Genomic DNA, 21,249 nt, shown 5'->3' with positions numbered 1-21,249 from the left:
AGTCTCCTACTTCAAATACGAGGCTATTGTAAGGAATGTGAGGTTTTCATACCATTACACATAGCAGCAAATAGAGGACCAACAGGAAGATGAGCTAGGTGGAAATTGATGTTTCTGATGGTGCATTCCATTTTTGTACGTAAAACGGCTACATAAGCATATGATGTCTCTAATAAAAGTGAAAAAGGGGTGTCAAATTGATTATGAAATACTATCCTATGTTCTTGATATTTAAGACCCTATCTCTTTAATTAGGTTGTTGGAGTTTACACATCTTATATACTGTATAAACTTTACAACTGCTGCCAAGACTTCATAATAGAGCTGGGGGAGGATGATATTTCACCTGACCGGTTGATTTACTGTTCTCCATTTTTTGACATATATGAATTATCCTTCTAATTGTAAGAAATTCCTATGATTTTTAAGTCTAATAACTTCTTCAGTATATGTATCTCTATATAATAAATCAAATTATACAGTAGTCACCTTCATTGATCTGCCCTTCAAATTAAATTATTTATGATAAGGAAACACCACCTACATATAAATCCGCTTAATGTAACTGTTAGACTGCAAATGATGACATGATATATGTCTGCAATTTCAAGATTAGTAGTTCGTAGCGCAAAGAAAAGATATTACAGCATAAATGGATTTAGCAGAATTAAAAAAAAATGGCTGCCTTCTTTCAAAAACAGCGATACCCACCTGTCCACAGGATGTACGTGGTATTGCAGATTAGCCCCCCTAATTTCAATGTACTGGAGTAGAGCCACAATACTACACAACCTGTGGAAAGGTGCGGCACTCCTTCAAGAAATCAGACGTTTTTCCAATCCTGGAGAAGCCCTTTAAAAGGAGTCCTCCAGAGCTGTCATCCGATGCATATGTCATCAGTATAGAGGCCCTAAATCCTAGGATTCCACCAATCAGTTATTAGTAGGTCCCATAGCGGACAGAAGTAAAAGTGTATGTATCTGGAACACCACATCTCCATATGCTGTGTAATGGCCGATCTCATACACTGCAGCTCAGGTCATATTCACTTCAATAGGATATGAGCTGCAGTACCTAAGAATGGCCACTATGCTGTGTGTGGAGTTTTGGTATTTTAGTGCTATATATTGCTAACTTCTGGCCACTGCATTACCTGCTGATCGGTTGAAGTGCTGCCTGTTGCACACTCAATAATCAAAAAAATTGATGGACTATTCTGAAAATAGGCCATCAATACCAAAGTCTTACACAACCTTTCAACATGATTTTAAAGAACAACCCCATCTAATGCACGTTAAAAAGTAATTAGCTACAAATTTAGCAGAGCTGAGCTTGTCAGATGCAAAAAAGTCACCTACATAGTCAAGCATCCATGATAACTGATATATCTCTAGCTGCCGTCACCACTAGGGGGAGCTAATTTTATATGTATTTATACACCTTGCACTAAATACAATAAGAGCTGTATACAGGGAGGTCATCAGCTGCAGAAAGGTACATGACTGCGTCATTGTAAGCGAAGGAAAGCAGTTCAGTATGGTTTCTATGGGCAAGTAAGCTGTTCTATTATGTTGGTGTCATACAATCACCCTTATTAATTTGTAGTACATAGTGAGTTTTTCATAAAATTAGTAAATTGTCATATCACGCGCCTGATGATGTCATAGCAACTCAACTGGCAACAACACGAAATAAAAGCAAAGAAGGCAACAAAATTCTGAGATGATGGTACACAGATAATTACCAGGACTGCTTTGTAATGTCAAACTGATACGCTCTGGTGAGCTCCTCCAGGTGAGCCTGGAGCATGGGCTGCATTTCCTCCCTCGGTGATGGCGTCAGTGTTGCTGTTGACTGTTGGCCAAATGAGATGGCTGGTGAAGATGCAACACCGCGCACTGGTGGAGTAGGAACTCTGTCATCTTCTTCTAGTTCATCATCAGAGCCCTGGTGTAAGTATGTCTGGACTGGTAGAGGAGGACACCATCCATCGCTGTCATACCTTGAAGTACAAGACAAGGTAGATATTGTCTTTATATACAGAAATCAAGGAATGACCAGGGGAAGAAATCTCTTCTGTTACCTAACTGCTTTTCTTTTTTTTCTGGAGGAGGTGGATGGAGTAGCAGCGTAAATACAAGTCAAGATTCCCCATGACTTGTGTGAAAATATAAGCTGTTCGTAGTCGCAACACCGGCAGGGATTGTCTGTTCGTTAGGCAATCCATGTATGTGTTACGGCTGACGAACAGCCGCAAGACACGCAGCAGCGGTGACTCGAAAATAGTGTTGAAGCACGCCAAAGATACTCAATTAGCACCCGAGCGTGCTTGGATAACACCTTATCACACATGTTCACTCAACACCACTGCCAACGTTCCCGGTAGTGTGAATGCTAATAATAAAGGACGGTGCCCTGCTAATAACAATGATTTTTGACGCATCCCATTGTTCTGTTGTCAAGATCCGCCCTCTAGCAGCAAATCGTAACCATTTCCTTTTCATGTTACTAAAAACTTCTCAATTAGATTCATGCACGTATCCTAAAATCCCTTTATAAATAAAGATAACTAATCTTTGATGGTTCAGACTGAGATAATTGGTCAAACTGGGAATAAAGCTCTATTTTCTACAAAACAATTCATACATTTTTCATTAATGTTTGAAACAAAAACGCTGTAGGATCAAATCTTATACGGAATGTAAATGCTTAATTATTTAAATTTGATTTTTATATAATTGCTTTCAAAATCAAAATTATTTATTGGGCCAATTATGAAAAAGAAAATTACTAAAGATAAAAATTAAAGTTGGTGATTTATGATTTTCTAAACTTTTTCTACATTTCAAAGACAAGAAGAAAATAAAACAAAAAAATAAGAAAAAACAAATTCTACAACATGCTGGAAGCTACTTCTCCCAAATTCTCTTTCTTTTTTGGGACTCTACAAATCTCCAAAATTATAGGTCACATCCATCACAATCTCAAAGTTTGACACAGCTCAAAGCTCCCATTAGGCATTAAAAATCAAGAAGTCTTTCTCTGCGGGAATAAAAGATATCAAACTGAGATCAAGAGACACTCCTATGATAGTTTAAAAATAAACTGTGTAATCTCTTAAAAATAGTCTTGATTGAACTGGAACTTAGAAAAGAACATTGGCTGAAAAATTAAATGAAGCATTTAAAATGTACAAAACATGTACTTGAACATTTTAATATGAGCGCATAATGACATAGCATAAAAGACTTTGCCTCCTTACCAATTGTTAATAATACAGTATCTAATGATAATTTTAATAGAGTCTCATTTCAGTCATAGTAGATAATAGTAAAATTAACCCAAATAGGTTTCTCTAATTTAGGAAACCCAATGACAAATATGGAATTCAGAGTTACAAATGGGATGTCCTTTTAAAAATAAAATACATTTCTAATTAAAATTTTAAGAATTCAATGATAATTATAACAATAGTGCTAGGATTTACCCTGTTTCTTGATGTTCTAAGCCATAATGTTCAATCTCAGTGCCTGGAAGAGGTTGGATGGGTGGTGGAGGTAGCGGAACATTGGCCCAGTTAGATCCATTATTTTTTTGTGACTTATTACTGTTTTTGGTCTTCTTTTTCTTTCCTCCTTTTCCACCTGTTGTGAAAAATTAAAGAAAAATTTGCATAGTAAATGCATTCAAAAAACATGTTGCTAAAAGCATCCAAATACAAAAATTAAAGTAAGATGGGTGATCTGTTCTAAAAAAGTATATATTCTACTTCATGATGTACTCACTAGACCCCAACAATTTAAAAATTTTCAAGATAATGTTTCCGGTAATCTACCCTTATTTCTGAAATGGCTAACTTTAACTTCGCACCCTAAGGCACATGTCTGAAAATATTCTGTCTTATTCTGCAGACTTTTTTTGCTTTATGATGACCTTAATTTTATAGCGCATATTTATATGGTGAATCTTTTAGAAACCTTGACAGAGATAGCCTCAACTTTACAGCATATACAGTACATAAACAGTGGCTTCAAAAAGTATTCATAACTTTTCTATATTTTTTCCCGTTACACCCACTAACCTAAATTGTATTTTATTGAGATTTTATGTGATATAATAACATAAAGCAGCAAATATTTGTGAAATATAAAGGAAATGACACATGGTTTTTTAATTATTTTTAAAATATAAATCTGAAAATTATGTGCATTTGTAGTCAGCCCCCTGTAGTCTGTCACCCCAAAATAATATCAGTGAACAGTTGCTTCCAGAAGTCACATAATTAGTAAACTGAGTTCACCTGTGTGCAATTACTTATCAATATTACTACAGCTGTTCTGTGAAGGCCTCAGAAGTTTGTGTGACATTATTAGGGATCAAATAGCATCTAGAAAACCAAGGAACACACCAGACACGTCACAGATAAAATTGTGGAGACAAGTAAAGTAGGGATAGGCTATAAAAAATAGCCCAAGCTTTGAACATCTCACATCTCACAGAGCACTATTCAAGCAGTCAACCAAAAATGAAAGGAGTATGGCATGACTGCAAATCTACTAAGACATGACCATCCACCTAAATTGACATACCAGGCAAGGATAGCACTATTAAGAGAAGCAGTCAAGAGGTCCATGATCACTCCTGTGGAGATACAAAGATCCACAGCTGAGGTGGGAGAATCTGTCCACAGGACAAGTATTAGCTGTATACTCCACAAATCTGGCTTTTATGGAAGAGTGGCAAGAAGAAAGCCATTTTTGAAAGCAAGCCATAAAAAGTCCTGTTTGCAGTTTGTAAAAAGCCATGTAGGTGATACAGCTAGCAAGTGGATGAAGGTCATCAGATGACACCAAGTAGAATTTTTCTTTAAATGCTATGCGTGAAGGAAAACTAACACTGCACATCACCCTGTAAACAATATCCCCACTATCAAACATGGTGGTGGCAGCATCAGGCTGTGGACAGGCTGTTCTTCATCAGGGACAGGGAATTTGGCTAGAGTTGATGAGAAGATGGTAGAGATAAAAACACAGCAATCCTGGAGTAAAACCTATTAGAGGCTACAAAATACTTGAGAATAGAGAGCAGGAACACCTTCTTGAAGGACAATTATCCTAATCAAACTGACAGAGGTGCTATGGAGTGGTTTAGATCAATGCGTATTCATGTGTTTGTATGGCCCAGTCAAAGTCCAGACCTAAGTCCCTTTCAGAATCTGTGGCAAAACTTGAAAATTTTTGTTCACAGATGCCTCCATCCAATCTCACTAATTTAGAGCAAGGTTGCAAAGAAGAAAGGGCACTTTCAGCCTCTAGATGTGCAAAGCTGGTAGAGACAGACTTCAAAAGAGCTGCAACAGTAATCATTTCTATTATGCTTCACAAATAGTTCCTACCTTATGTTGGTATATCATATAACATCCGCTTCGGAGGGGCCTGTGGGCAGGTCTTTCCTTTTATTATCTGGCCTACAGCACCCACCAAGATAAGACCCTTACTACAGTCCCACCCCAGAGCATGAGAATCTCATTAACTGAAAACTTCTAACATTGATTACACAAGAACCACAGGACTGATTTGGCAATGTCTGTATTTAACTTAGCAAAATCCTACTCCCAGGTTCACCTTAAGTTTGTGGGTGTAACATGAAAAAATGTAGAAACGTTCAAGGGGTATTAATACTTTTTCAAGGCACTGTGTGCAAATAAATATATATACCCTTCAAACACTCTCCAAGGATGGATACTCATTCGGAAAAATATAAGCTAAAACTAAGCTAAAGCCTGCAGTCTACACATTGTATGCCTGACCTGCCCAGTTTAGATCATATTTCCTCAAGGGTGTCTCTTAGATTTTCAAAAACCACCCCTGCTTAGAGTCAAAGCTTCATTAAAGGGTTTTTTTTCAATAAAGCTATTTAGTCATAACAAAGAAGAAAAAGTTGAGTTTGTGAAATAAAACAATTTCTTTTAGCATTTTCCAGTTTGTGCAATGCAGTCATGACATGAGTGTACACAATGAAACTTTTCATTCCGGTTTTCATGGCAACATGTTTTGTATATGTACTGTATGCATGTAAATACAATGTCTTTTCCACTAGCAAAAAAAAGACTAAGCATACCGTTGTTTCTAAGACTTATTATCAGATTACAATTAAAAGAAACAGAAATTCAATAGAGAACTATATACCGTATGTCCCTGAACTTAGTCATGGCAACCAGAATAAAAAGACCCGTTCTGTACACAGCTGACTGCATTCATATAAATGAAGAAGGGTGCAAAATAGAAATGAGGTTGTTTCTATTTCTCTTTCACAACTAAATAGCTTTACACTTTGAAAGGTCCAAGTTCCTAAGTACTATGAATTTGGTGGGGATAGACTGGGCTCGAAGGGTGACATCGACTGGATTATCGTTAAGATAACCCTTTAAAAAAATAATAAAGCTCACCTGTATATTATCTGATAATTACAAGTTCAGAAACCTCTGAAGATCGTTTTTTTATGAAACGAGTGACTGGTGGGTCAATCAAAGTGAAAGTTGTTCTTGTGAGTGACGGTAAGAGTGCAATCTGACAGAACATCAGATTGCACTTGGACCGATATTATTCTATAGGGTTGTGCACATCTCAGATTTGTTTCCGCGTACTGAGCTGGTCCAAGGAAAAAAATCGCAGCATGATCAATTTGCAACTGATATTCAGATTGCACTAAGCCATGCAAGTCAATGAGTCCATGGAAAAAAATCGTTGCATGATTGATTTGCATCCGATATTCAGATTGCACTCGGCCATGCAAGTCAATGAGTCCATGGAAACCATTGGACTGCACACTGATGATATCTGAATGCACTGATTTCCATTGGCTGACAGAATGGAGAAATGGAGGATTATTTTTCTCCATCGTCTCGTCATCCGAGAAAATCATATCACACTGTGATCAAACACTGATCCGCATTTGATCAAAGTATAATTTGCTTAATCACACTAATTCTCTCAGATGTGAGAATATACACTTGTCTGCACCTGCCCTTCGAGGAAGATCCCAAGTAGGGGATGCCGTTTACAATGACTATATGCCCCAATAAATGTAATCGAAAGGGGTGGCCTTACCTATTGAGCTCAATGACTCAATAAAAAATGTGCAAAAATGGATCCTTTGAAAAACTAGTGAAAATGAGAACTTCTAGTAACTAGTTATTTTTTTCCTATATAAATTAAAAGAATAAGCAAATTTGTACAATAATTTGAGAGATTTGGATAAAAATGACTCAGTGATTAAGTCATTAACAGATTAGAAGCACAAATGTTTTCATTTAAGTATAAGTAGAAAAAAAAACATTGCACAAAGAATATAAATCATAAATCAGACAAATGCATATTGTACTATTAGAGTAAGACCGATTGTCTCATGCAATGACTGAGTTAGACATCCACACACACATTAGAGCATACAATGAGCGTTATATCAGACATCTGAGATGCAGGTCTTGTATCCTGCAGTGAACACCAACCTGAAAGGCTGCCGCTTCTTTCAGAGCTGTTGTGTGAGCTGGTGGTGCTGAAATCCTGTGACTGGTTGTGTGGCATTCTATTTGACAATCCCTCAGCACGATAGTCGGGAATGTAAAGTAAGGCTAAGGGTTAAAGGGCAGAGGTCACCGTGGCATCATGTGATTAGTACAAAGCTCATGCGCCACATGCACTTTGCAAATGAAGCGGAGGTGACAGAGGCAGGAGGTTGAATGTTTGAAATGGATATAGGAGTGGGGTTAATTGAAAGACCATTTCCCCCTTAAATTAAAATAAAGGAAGAACATCTATAAAATTAGTTAAAAACATCTGCTCAGTTGATATATCTTGTCGTGGATATGTTTGGTGACAACTAGAGTTTAGCAAAAAATAATTAACAGGACCCTAATCAAGGGCCACATCACTTGTCCGTGGCCACTATATCAGAACCTTGAGACCCTCTTAGTCCACTCAGCATTTCTGGTGCCTCTTCTGACCAGTAGTCCACTGAGAGCGCACATATATAAGGTCACTCTGGTCAACGAGCCAGAAGAAGAGGCAAAGATGTCACAGGTGGCAGGAAATTTGTTGGGTTCTGGTCCAACGGCCATATCAGTTATCCATGGCTCCTGGACAAGAACCCCGAGAACCCCAAGAACCTCCTACTAACTCCAGAATTCCAGGGGCCTCTTCTGAATTGGGGTCCACTGGGGCTTCATTGCGTTGCAGAGCGATGCACGTATGAGGTCACCCTGGCCTAGTAACCAGAAGAGGACGCCACATGTTGCAGAAGATTTGCTGGGTTCTGGTCCAAAGATCATATCAGTTGTCCTTAGCTCCTGGATAAGAACCCTGAGAACCTCCTACTAATTCCAGCATTCTGGGTATCTTTTCTGACTAGTAGCCTGCTGAGACTTCATTGCGCTGAAGAGCAATGCATGTATGAGGTCACCCTGCCCTACTAATCAGAAAAAGAGCCAAATATGCCACACATTGTAGGAGATTTGATGGGTTCTGCTAAAGTGGCCACATCTGTTGTCCATGGCTCCTGGACAAGAACCCTGAAACTTTCCACTAGCCCTAGCATTCTGGGTTCTTCTTCTGACTAGTAGTCCAGTGAGACTTCAATGCATCGTAAAGCAATGCCTTCATGTTTTAATCAGAAGGGGAGCCTAAGATGCCACAAGTGGCAGGAGAGTTGCAGGATTCTGGCCCAGTGGCCACAGGCAACCAGAGTTTTGGAATTTTATTTATTCATCATAGATAACAGGGGTTTCCATCAAGCTTTCTCTGGGCCCTTGCACAGGAAATCTACCATTAAATAGTTATTCCAGAGTTAGAAAAAAAACCTCTGCTCTTTTTCTGGAAACAGTGCCACTCCTATCCAAAAGCTGTTACTAGTATTACATCCCATCCTTATGCAAGTGATTACTGCAATACCAAACAATACCAGATGTAGCCAATGAATATGGGTGGCGCTGTCTTCGTAAAAAAAAAGTAGGCAGATTCATCGCCATAGAGCTATGGTCATTATAGAAACAGATATAAAAAAGTCAATGAAATGAGAAAAATAAATTTGATAGACTTTTCCTTTAAAGGGGGTAATGCTCTTTAAAGACAATTGGAGATATTTTTAGCAAAAATCTGCATGCATTACATCCTCTATTAGTGAAGGTGACAGCAACTATCAGTAATCTACAATGACACGAAAGGTTTCTACATGCACGAAAACGGAAAACCTCATCTAACTACACTTCTACAACTTACCATTGTTTCCTTTGCCCTGATCAGTTAGGCAATACCCTAATCCGGTCAGTTCAGACTTCTGCTGGGCTGAAGATTTCCACTGTGGGTCAGGTAAGTCAACCGCCAACTCATGGATACTGTTGGAGTGCAGAATCTGCGTGGTGGCATACGGCGTAGTTTGTGCTATTTGCCCCGGGCAGTTAAAGCTGGACTTGGTAGTAAAGTCGATACTACTGTATATTGCGCCATCAGACAACATTGTCGCCGTTTTGTCTCCCTGGCCTGGAACTGCTGGTAGCACATCTACATTATTGGCATAAGAAGGGAGAAAATCAGGATTTCTCAGCTATTATAGTTTAGGATAAAAATAAAAATAAACACATTTTCATTCAGTCCATTTGCATTTCAGCTGAGACAGGAAAGCATGAGCCAATGAAGGAAGAATGATGTACAACCATCGCCTGGCTATCAGCATTCGTGACAGGCCTAGCACTTGTCCTTCACGTTCCACTGCTTAAAACCATCCTTTCATCCTTACACCTTCATGTGAGAAGGTGAAGTTTAGAATATTTCACAACAAGGGGGGTAAAAACGGACTCCATGCTTCATTTTATGTCAAACTGTCTGCTCTACTGACAAATAACAAGAAAATGAATCCGCAAATCTCAGAAATCTCCCACCCCTCCACGAAAACAATGTGAATCTGGTGCCTGATTGGAAGTGACACAGTAAATCTCTCTGAGTAGCTAAGGGTGTCCGTTAATCATTGTATACAATACCGTGTGTGATCCCCGAGTCTGGATGAAGTGATAAACTGCATACACAAGCAAAAACTTCTAACTGGCCTTGAAATATTGCAAAATAATATGTTTAAATAAATTAATCAGGACTGTTATTATTTGCAAGTTAATTAGTGGTCACTTACTTGATCCATTTATATAAAGCCAACACATTCCATGTACAGAGACTTGTGCTCACAAATTAATTTCCAAAATGAACTACCAAATAGCTATATTTTGAGTGAATGGCAGGAATAAGGTTATGGAAAATGTAAAAACTCAATGTATACATTGCAAGACTAAATTGTAACATATCTTCTATCTTTATAAAATGTTTACGGGAATCCTGGGTGACAATTATTATGAGAAAAAATAAAAAAAAGATATTTCCAGCTCCCATTAAAAAATGTTTTATACTTTATTCCATCATAGATTAAAAAATATCATTCTGATGCAAAGCAGAAATGCAGAAAGCAACGCGTTTCGAATGGATGCAACCGTTCTTTGTAAAAGCTTTACATGCATCCATTCGAAAAGCATCACTTTCTGCATTTCTGATTTGTATCAGTATTATATTTTTTAATCTATGATGGAATAAAGTTTAAAGAAATTTTACCAGGAACTAGAAATATATATTTTTTTTATTTTTTCCCATCGTCACACAAATATTCAGATTGTGATTTCCCTACACACTCAACTATGACAATTGGTGAGCTGACATCATTTTTTCTACTGACAATTATTATGGCCACTATTTGATTTTCCAGATCCAGATGTGAAACTTAGAGATGAGTGGATTTTTTGATATTCAAATTAGCCCAAAATTCAATTTGTAGATAATAAATTTGCGCAAATCTCAATACTGGAAAGCTTGTAATTGCTCAGAAAATATAAGTGGGGGAAAGGAGAGAGAAAGAAAGAGAATCTGGCTGAACATAACAGCTTACACTCTACAGGAGAGAGAGAGAGAGAGGACTCCACTGAAAGTAAGAGCTTACACTCTACAGGGGAGAGAGAGGACCCCGCTGACCATAAGAGCTTACACTCTACAGGAGAGAGAGGATCTCGCTGACCATAAGAGCTTACACGCTACAGGAGAGAGAGAGAGGACCCCCCAATGAAAGTAAGAGCTTACACTCTACAGGGGAGAGAGAGAACCCAGCTGTCCATAAGAGCTTAACATCTACCGGAGAGCGAGAGGACCCCACTGACCATAAGAGCTTACACTATACAGAAGAGAGAGAGGACCCCACTGACCATAAGAGCTTACACTGTACAGAAGAGAGAGAGGACTCTGCTGACCATAAGAGCTTACACTCTACAGAAGAGAGAGCCCTGCTGACCACAAGAGCTTACACTCTACAGGAGAGAGAGGACCCCACTGACCATAAGAGCTTACACGCTACAGAAGAGAGAGAGGACTCTGCTGACCATAAGAGCTTACACTCTACAGAAGAGAGAGCCCTGCTGACCACAAGAGCTTACACTCTACAAGAGGGAGATACTTACCCATAGACTATGGAGATGGAAATGACTCTGCCGTATGAACTGACCACCACTGTACAAGGTATGATAATCTTCTCAATGTCATAGCTGCAAGGCATTATGCATCGCAACAATGGAAAATGAACTTAGCCTGCTCTCTTATGCTTCAGCAGTGCATGAAATGGAGCAGGGCAAGATTTTTTTTTCTGTGAACCGAAAATCGAATATCAAAATGTTCAATTTCACGTGAAACTATAATGTTTAGGAAATCCAATTTTCTACAGCTGGATCATCTCTAGTGGAACTTGATCCGGGGTATTCATATGAAACCTTCAACAGGCCTCCCTATCTCTCATTTACCATATATACAGTTTGTAATGCTGGTGCCTCCTTACACTCCTCTCAGACACTTACTGTATATTTACTGTTGATTTTGCTTTTAACTTTAGGGCCAAGAGCTACTGTATACAGGGGCCCCATTATCACTGTGCATTGCTTCACAGGATGCAGATGATCCACCTAGGTTGAAGACTGTTTTATGCTGGCCATACACTTTCAATAACTACCAGCCAACACATATTCGACCAACAGACATTAGTAATGATTAATAATATCTGTTAATCAAATGAGGGTTGGCCGACAGCTGTCAATGAAGAGAGGAGAGCGAGTCTTTGCCAGATACCTGGGATGGTGGCTTATCTAGTTTGAGGTTAAAGTATTGGACCTGTTGAAATTAACAAGAACTTGATGGGTTTTTTATTGACCTGTGTATTTTGTGTAGTCATCGTTTAGGTTCTTAATTTAAACACACAATACAATGGGTTGCAAAAATTTTGATAATGAGTTCCTAAAAAATATGTAAATCCTAAATTGTAAAATTTTGATAAATCTTCATTTGTTTATAAAACCATATGGAAATATTTTTTTACTGTATATAATTTAAAAAGTTGGCATTGATGGTTCTACTTTAACAGTTTGTCCCTGTATGAAGAGATCTTGGAGTCATTTAATAAGAATATTATTCTCGGAAAAATCTTGTCCTCCACCTTTAATCCTTTTTTTTTTTCATTTGTCTTCAAAAAAATGTGGACATACATTAAGAGTTACCATTTTCAATGATGTAGTAGGCAGCTGCATTCTTGCCTTGAGGAGGCAAAAATGCATTTAAATACCTCACCATATTATTGTCGATACACCCTTAGGTATAAATGTAGCAAAGCGTGTAATTACACATATTATTTTTATAAGTAAATTTATATTTCTTAATTTTCCTTACTTTATAGCAAAGAAAAAAAATCAGGCCTATTAGAAGTAATTACAGAGAATGAGAATGTATTTGTTAATTGAGTTTCCTTCACTTTAATAATAGCGATCTTTCTTGTTTTGAGGTTAATTTGTGGTTTATTGAACCCAAACATACATTAAATTATCACGTCAACCTGCTTATAAATTGCCTTTATGGGTGCAGAATAAATCGTTTATTTACGTAATTAGCTTTAGGACAAAACTACAACAGACACATCTAGAAGAATAGAAACATCAGCTTGAGATGCGTTCTTTAAAGACAATCAATAGTGGACATTTGATTTCTAGAGGATTTGTGTAGGAAGGATCAAGACCACAAGCTGCAACCAAAATAATTCCTATTGATTACAGTATCTGAAGCTGGAATACCTGAGAAAGGCTGAAATGGGATAGATATAGAATGACTTCAGCCAGGAAAAGTAATGTATTGTAATTATGAAATAGTCTTGTCTTCTATCATACTATACCCCTATGGCGAGTATGTATATCATATGGGGGTCTTCTCAAGCACTACCATGGCTAAAAACGGGTTCCAGCACATAATAACTAAGAGTGATAATTTATGGCTATGCTGTTCCTCAATATTCATTCATTATCTAGAGGACTTTTGTAGAAAGCCAAGTTACAGAACTCTGCTATTTCCAGCAATGCCATGGACCAGTGTTCCCCAACTCCAGTCCTCGAGAGCCACCCACTGATCACATTTTCAGGATATCCTCGGAATGGTGATAATTTCATCACCTGTGCAAATTAAATCAAATTATCGCATATCAATAAGATAAGTGATAACTTGTTAGTCTGTGAAGGTCCAAGCTTTAGGGCAAGTTTTAGGACACAAGCTGTTCAGCAGAATTGGGAACTTTTATCCCCATTAGAATGGAGCAGCCGTGCACATACTCAACCAGCACACCACTGACACCATATGGTGCTGCCGAGCACTAGAGAATGAATAAGCAGTGGTCGGGAGTCCCACCTGCCGCACAATTTTGTAATGGTGAAAAAGGTGCCCTGACTGCAATAAAAATTCCCCAATTTGCAGATTGGTGCAAGTCCCACCAGTCGGACAACACCTACCAGCAGTTATCACCTATGCTGCGGATAATTGCTAGCTTGTATTTACTAGACAACCTATTAAAAATTCAGCATATGATAAAGATTTAACACAATCACGAAGCCCCAATGTTCTGAAAAAAAAGTACTGACCTCCACATCCAAAATTTACTAGATCGTTTGGTCCGTTGTTGCTGTTGTTTACTGGCATGCTGGAAGCCGGCCAGGAGTCAGCAAGCCATGGATAATTGGGGTCACTTGGGTTTAAAAGTCCTGGGCGACTGTAGAGTTAAAAAGAAGATACGTTATTTATCAATATCGGTATAAATGTTTCACGGCAGTACAAAAAATCCCAAAATGTAAATCACTTCATCCAATCATCAGTCGTGTCTCCATGAATCTGAATGAAATATAATGTCTGGGAAATGGAGTAAGCTATCAGCTCGGGAGGAAACCTTACACGTGGGGCTATGTGATAAATGAACACCTCAAGGGAGCAATCACTCACAATGACTCTTCGGAAACAGTCATTTCCAGGACTTTAAGCTACTTTTTTCTTCACCTTTCACATTTCAAATATGTGCCTGTCATCCGTAAACTGATCCTTTTTTTCCCCGCTGAGCTTTGTAGTATAAGACAAGGTGGGCTGGAATTAAACTACTGTAAAATTCATTTAATCTCCTTGAGTTCATTCCTTAAATCTCGTGTTACCATGGTGATGTGATGCATTCTGGTGTTGATGATATCTCTAGGTGATGAACGTTTCTGTTTGGTCTTTGGTGAATTGACCTTATGTGAATTTTTAAATGACTACATTAAAAAATGCTCTCATTGAATTTGACAAATGGTATGGAATGGGTCAACTGTGAATTTAGGAAACACAATGTGCCATAAGCGTCAGGACCTGGGTTATCATTGTGAGCTAGCTGAAAAACAACACAAATCTAACTGACTTGCTTACAGTAAAAGAAGTTGTTCTGGGTCAGAGGAGAAGAGTTGTAATCAAAAATAACAGAGTTTACACTCAACAATTTGGAAAGTCATATTCGTTGTATTGTCCTACACTCGTGAATTTTCCATCTTTTGAGAATGGCCATCTCTTGCCCACTGAGGAACATCTACTCCTTATCTCACCAAAGTGATCTAATGTAAGTAAGTCTCCATAACTTTCTTTTTGGCTATCAACCCATTGGGTAGATAGTATTTTTCCAAAGATTATGTTGGAATCACGCTTAAAAAAGACATTTTACTGCAGTGTACTTCCCCAATTGCTGTCCCACTGATTCTGGAACAGATTTTACTTTTATTTTTTTAATGGCCTTCCATTCTCAAGTCATTTCTCCTGGTAAGAAAGAAGTACATTTTTCCTTCAATCAACTGGGCGTATAACACAGAACGTTTCTGTGGATGTTGGCTTTTTCTTCTCTTATGATAGTGAATAAAAACACGACCGGCTCCACAGAAAAGTTCTGTGATATATGTCCAGTTGGTAAGAATTTCCCAATTGGAAAAGATACCGTATTTTTCGGGCTATAAGACGCACTTTTGTTCCCCAAAATTTTTGGGGAAAGTGGGGGGTGCTTCTTATAATCCAAATCTGTATGCTGTGCTGTAGAGGAGGGGGGCGGCTCTGGAGTGGTGTCAGGGGGCTGGAGTAGGCTGGCTGCAGACTGCTGAGACACCAGGAGGTTCTGTGCTCCCGCTCATTAGCCTCATGTAATATTCACTGCACCTGCTGTCCATCACCTCGGTGCTGAACCTGTGCCGTGTTGATTCACAGGGGAGCAGCGAATATTACATGTGCCTGCATCTCCCCCCACTCCCATCATGGATATGGCCCCCGGTCACTCTTATATCCCCCCTGTGCTGCTGGCAGGCACATGCTTCCCCCTCCCTGTGCTGCTGGCAGGCACATGATAAAATACCAAACAATTAACTCACCTTTCCCTGATGGCTCCGTGCTCCCAGCTCCTCGGTTGCTTCCTGTGTCTGTGCTGACATCCGATCATGTGATCGGCACAGCACAGTGATGACATCACTGTGTGCCCAGGTCACATGATCCGATGCCTGGGAAACAGGAAGCTCAACCGTGGAGCTGTAAGCACGGAGCCATCAGGGAAAGGTGAGTTAAGTGTTTGTTATTTCATCATGTGCCTGCCAGCAGCAGAGGGGGTAGAAGCATGTATCTGCCAGCAGTACAGGGGGGCATGTGCCTGCCAGCAGCACAGGGAGGGCATGTGTCTGCCAGCAGCGGGGGGGGTGGCATGTGCCTGCCAGCAGCAGAGGGCAGAAGCATGTGCCTGCCAGCAGCACAGGAGGCCATATAGTGACCGGGGGGCTGTACCTGTCAGCAGCACGGGGGCATATTGTGACTGGGGGGGCATGTGCCTGCCAGCAGCACAGGGGGCGTATTGTGACCGGGGGGCATGTGCCTGCCAGAACAGGGGGGCATATAGTGACCCGGGGGGGCATGTGCCTGCCAGCAGCAAAGGGGGGCATGTGTCTGCCAGCAGTACAGGGGGGCATATAGTGACCAGGGGGGCATGTGCCTGACAGCAGCACAGGGGGGCATGTGCCAGCACAAGCATGGGAGTTATATAGATACCAGTATGAGGGACATATGATTTGTAAGACGGACACTGGCATTATAAGACAGACCCCCATTTAACATAAAAAATTATTTTTTTCTCTTTTTCTTCACCAAATTTGGGGGTGCGTCTTATAATCAGGTGCGTCTTATAGTCCAAAAAATACGGTACTCAACTGAAATTTAAAAAATTCTGTAAAAGGTCCTCCTTTAACCCCTTCCCTACATATGTGCCCTGCCCGACGCTGCTAACCACTTAAATGCCGCTGTCTCTGATTCCACACGCTCATCAGCCCCCTTGGAATGTGATTGTGGGGTGTAAAGACCAGTCTGTGGCTGGCGTTCATTGGAGACCGTGATTTTTACTATATACTGCAATACTGAAGTTTGGTAAACCTGTAATCATGCTGACCTGGTGAATCATGGTGCCAAGTTATTTTTGCCACACAGTGAATACCGTAAAAACAAGCTCAAAAAACTATTGTGAATTGCATTTTTTTGGCAAAAAATTTCACCACACTTGGATTTTTTTCCCGTTTTTCAGTACGTTGACTGGTAAAATGAATGGCACCATTCAAAACTACAACTTTTCCCACAAAAAACAAGCGGCTATCTTTGTAGAAGGGGAAGAAAAATTGAAAGCGCAGAAAGGGAAAATTGCCAGGGCAGGGAGGGATTGGAGGTACTTTTTGGAATCAACAAAAATTTGGTAGATGACAGTAAATAGCCACTCAGTGGAACCATACCCATTTTTTGTTTACTTCCAATTATAGGACATGTGCCATCTACTCACTTGATCACTGCACCCGATCACTGGAATCAGCAGTGATGCAAAGGTGACAGCACAGGACTGTACTGGGAAGGAGATTGGAGCGGAGCACCAAGGCAGCAGGGAAGTGATGAGAAAAATATTTTTTTATTCTTGCGGGCGTGGTCCTCAACGATTATCTGTAGGTTCACCCCCAGTTGGATAAAAAATACTAGGTTTACATATAGGGAAGAGGGGAGCATATCTCAGGAACGGAGAGGCTCGGGAACAAAAGAAAAGCAGCGTTAGATTCAGGAGCAAAATGGCATTTACTCCAGGTAAAAAATACATAATAATGGAAGGTGATAGGTTCACTTCAAAAAGATGCAGCATTAGGGCACTGCTCAATTCTGTATGTTATGTTTTACATTTTTACACAAGCAGAATACACTTAGATCTGTTCTAGGACAATTATTTGTGACCCTTTTAAGCTTCCTCATGTCAGTGCCTCCTAAACACACGAGCATATAAGAGACTCTTCAGCTTACACATTTATCACATTTTCCAGCCATAACAGCTAAAATGCATTTCGTCAAATCAAAAGTAGCATTAATAATCGTTGTAGTTTTCCAATAAAACGTTTCCTATAATTCCCTAGGAGAAGACCCTGTTTCCTAGGCAACGGCAATAAAGAAAAGACACTCTTCCTGCGAGGTCCATGAGCTCTCGTTAGGCCTAATCTCCGTTTTTGCTAAAATATTGATTGAATAAGAGATTGCGAGTTGTAACCAAGGTCTAATTGCCATCTCCATATTGGCAAAAGGGAATGTAAATGAGGATATATGGGGGCACCATCGAGTTTTATCAGTTTCAATTGAGTAACCAAAGTAGGGGAATTCCGTCCTATCAATCCACAGCCTATCCATCATCCGCGAATCATTTATTCTGTGATCGATTATGTGTAATCGTTCACTCAGGGCAATTTAGAAGGAGCCAAGAAGCGGGCTTTAGGCAACAGCAACTTCATTTGCTAATATCTTCTTAATGCAATAAACATTCTGCTTGCAAATGAACACATCACTTATTACGCTATGTTTGTTTCGAGGATTTTTTTTCCCCCCCTTAGAGCTCTGGGAATACAATGGATAACATCTGGGTCGGTGTTCACCGAAGACATTGGGTTGTGCTGTAATATTCTAGATAGCTGATCTCCGAAACGCAGGCCCCCGAGCAGCATAGCCTTGGGACACAAAGACAGAGGTGTACAATTAGAAGATCGCTTTTTAATTTCATGGCCTACCTTCCGTTACTCATTAGTCCTCCATCTCCTCTTTGAAATGTGACTGTGGATTAAAAGCGAGAAGAAAAACAAAGTCAATTATGTTTTAATGCCAAGCTCATCATTACAATGGTCGTCAGAGTGCAATCCAAATAGTAATTACTCCATTACCAAATAACTGTATTGTATGAAACGTACAGCACTGGCGAAAAAATTCAGCTCTCAAGAAAAATAAAAAATAGGCATGCCTGTGATTTCATCAGACACAAAGGAAGATCATTCATTTTGCTGTTCTCTTCTAAATGGGTTTGCATGTGCTCCGAGAGGAAGGATAAAAAATTACAAAAATAGACCGCAAGAAACGCTTTTTTTCCAGGCTCAGCATAATTGTATTGGCACATGACCAAAGAGAATGAATAGAAATGACATACTGACGTAGCAGAGCTGAAATTATCATAGGATCCTTAAAGAGGACCCGTCACTAGGTTAAAATCGTCCAGGTTTGGCTCTTATTTTATTCCCGCTGTTCTCATCAATATTCTGTTTTTTTCTTTATTTGAAGGCCTTTTTATTTGGTGCTAATATTCATGGTCTTTACAAGAGGACATTGCTCACAAGCTCCTCTGGGGCGTGTCTTTATGCCCCTCTGCATTATTACACTGAGCCACGCCCCTTAGTAAACACCATAAAAAGTAGAACTTTCTATAAAGACACATATTGCTGAAGTTGTATATGGGAGATTTAAATTAGTTCTCAGGTGAGCAGGGGGAATAAAATAAAAGTAGAAACTGGACTCTTTTTGACTTGGAGACAGGTCCTTTTTAAGGCTCCATACACTTGTATTTTACCTCATTATGAATTGGATTTGATAAAGAGGACCACATAGGGGTTTTTAATTGTATTTTAGACAAATTGGACAGAAAGAAAACATTGCATGCTCTACTGGACTACATATGTATGGAAGTTTCTCCCATATACGCATTATCTTTAGCTTAGAATAGCACCATACAAAGTCCAATGGAGCCCATATGGCAGAAAAATACTGCATTACTACTAGAGATAGGTAAAAGAACAAATTCCTAAAAAAATCAGTTTTGCCAGACAGCTGCCTTACTGTTTGATTATAGGGCTGGGAACATGAAAAAATAATAACAAAGGATTATACCAAGCTACCATATGTTCACACCAGGCGTCATGTGACCATATGGGGCATGACATACATAAATGAAGTGCATTACTCCATGCAATCATGTGGGGCACAATGTATGTCACAATGTGTGTTACAGCCCATATAAGTGTGTTAGAACCAGTCAGTGCTGGAATACTAAAAAGAAGCGAGCCAACGTCTGGGCAAGAAATTGCATTGGCTTGACATTTGGGTTGTAGGGATTCTAGAACAAGTGAACATATTATTCCATTTTTGACTTTTTGGCTATAACACTTTATGGTTTGGAGAGACCTTGGGGCATAATAAACGTTTTGTTTTTTTTTGGGGGGGGCAGATTTAATTTGGGATTAATCAAATTTCCCAATTCCTGGGAAATTAAAGCAGATATGCCTTAAACAAATGAGAGTTGTGCTCATCCCTACAGTCTACCAAGACTATGTATTGACTGTCCTCTGCCATTTAGTCTCCATGCACAGGACTCAGGCTAAGACTATAGGTCTACTAGCAGTCTTCTGGAAAACCAGAGATAATGCATCATTCTAGAATACCTAAATGAGTTGGGCCACATGACAAGTTCTGTAATATCTGTAACATTTTGGATGTGTTTATATTACTGATATGTTGGCAGATGTGGGATTGCATTAAGGGTTTACCGGGTACAAAAAGGAACATTTGTCAATATTGGTGGAAATAGAAAAGGTGGTGTTACAGTCTCAGAAGTATCTGGTGTGATGGGCACTACCACCTGCTTAGCTTCCTCCTTTAATTTATAAATGTTCCTTTGTGTCAGTACCATTAGAAACATTGAGGTTGGCGATATTTTTGAGTTGTGAAGGATCACTGTAAGGGTCCCTTTCCACTTGCGAGATAAAAAACGGTCCGTAATCTGGACCGAAAAAACGGATGGAACGTATGCGATTTTCATGCGAGTGTCATGCGAGTACAATGCGATTTTTAATCGCATCATCCGTATGACATCCGTATTACTGTCCAATTTGTACGCACCGGTGTCCTTTGAAAAGCCGGCAATTCAGCGCGGTGTACAGTAAAATCACACTGACAGGTTAGAATAGAGTAGATATATACACATAGAATAGGTATATATACATATATATATGTCAGTGAGACACCTATATATGTATATTTATATTTAATGCAGCGCTAGATAGCATAAAAGCCGCTAATTCAATTGCCGGCTTCTCATTTCTCCTTCACAAACCCGACAGGATATGAGACATGGTTTACATACAGTAAACCATCTCATATCCCCTTTTTTTTGCATATTCCACACTACTAATGTTAGTAGTGTGTACGTGCCAAATTTGGGTGCTGTAGCTATTAAATTTAAGGGTTAACCCGCGGAAAAAATTGGCGTGGGCTCCCGCGCAATTTTCTCCGCCAGAGCGGTAAAGCCAGTGACTGAGGGCAGATATTAATAGCCAGGAGAGGGTCCATGGTTATTGGCCCCCCCCGTGGCTACAAACATCTGCCCCCAGCCACCCCAGAAAAGGCACATCTGGACGATGCGCCTATTCTGGCACTTGGCCACTCTCTTCCCACTCCCTGTAGCGGTGGGATATGGGGTAATGAAGGG

At 39.6% G+C, this 21,249-nt stretch overlaps 1 protein-coding gene across 16 annotated transcripts in view; it reads right to left on the bottom strand.

The window, feature by feature from the left end:
* The window catches only part of ROBO2 (roundabout guidance receptor 2), a 1,292,543-nt gene that overhangs the window by 44,686 nt on the left and 1,226,608 nt on the right, over positions 1 to 21,249 (bottom strand). For 13 of the 16 annotated variants that reach the window (XM_077294049.1, XM_077294050.1, XM_077294062.1 and 10 more), the window contains 6 exons: positions 18,509 to 18,551; positions 14,027 to 14,154; positions 9,276 to 9,557; positions 7,511 to 7,633; positions 3,488 to 3,644; positions 1,745 to 2,002 (listed from right to left, as the gene is read on the bottom strand). In XM_077294049.1, coding sequence (XP_077150164.1) covers positions 1,745 to 2,002; positions 3,488 to 3,644; positions 7,511 to 7,633; positions 9,276 to 9,557; positions 14,027 to 14,154; positions 18,509 to 18,551 — 991 coding nt within the window. The remainder of the gene's footprint in view (positions 1 to 1,744; positions 2,003 to 3,487; positions 3,645 to 7,510; positions 7,634 to 9,275; positions 9,558 to 14,026; positions 14,155 to 18,508; positions 18,552 to 21,249) is intronic. The other 3 variants (XM_077294058.1, XM_077294060.1, XM_077294061.1) reach the window with 1 other exon arrangement.

Source organism: Ranitomeya variabilis, chromosome 3 (genome assembly GCF_051348905.1).
Source record: "Ranitomeya variabilis isolate aRanVar5 chromosome 3, aRanVar5.hap1, whole genome shotgun sequence".
Taxonomy (NCBI): domain Eukaryota; kingdom Metazoa; phylum Chordata; class Amphibia; order Anura; family Dendrobatidae; genus Ranitomeya; species Ranitomeya variabilis.
The sequence above is the reverse complement of the archived record's forward strand: the minus strand, read 5'-3'. Positions and strand labels throughout refer to the sequence as shown.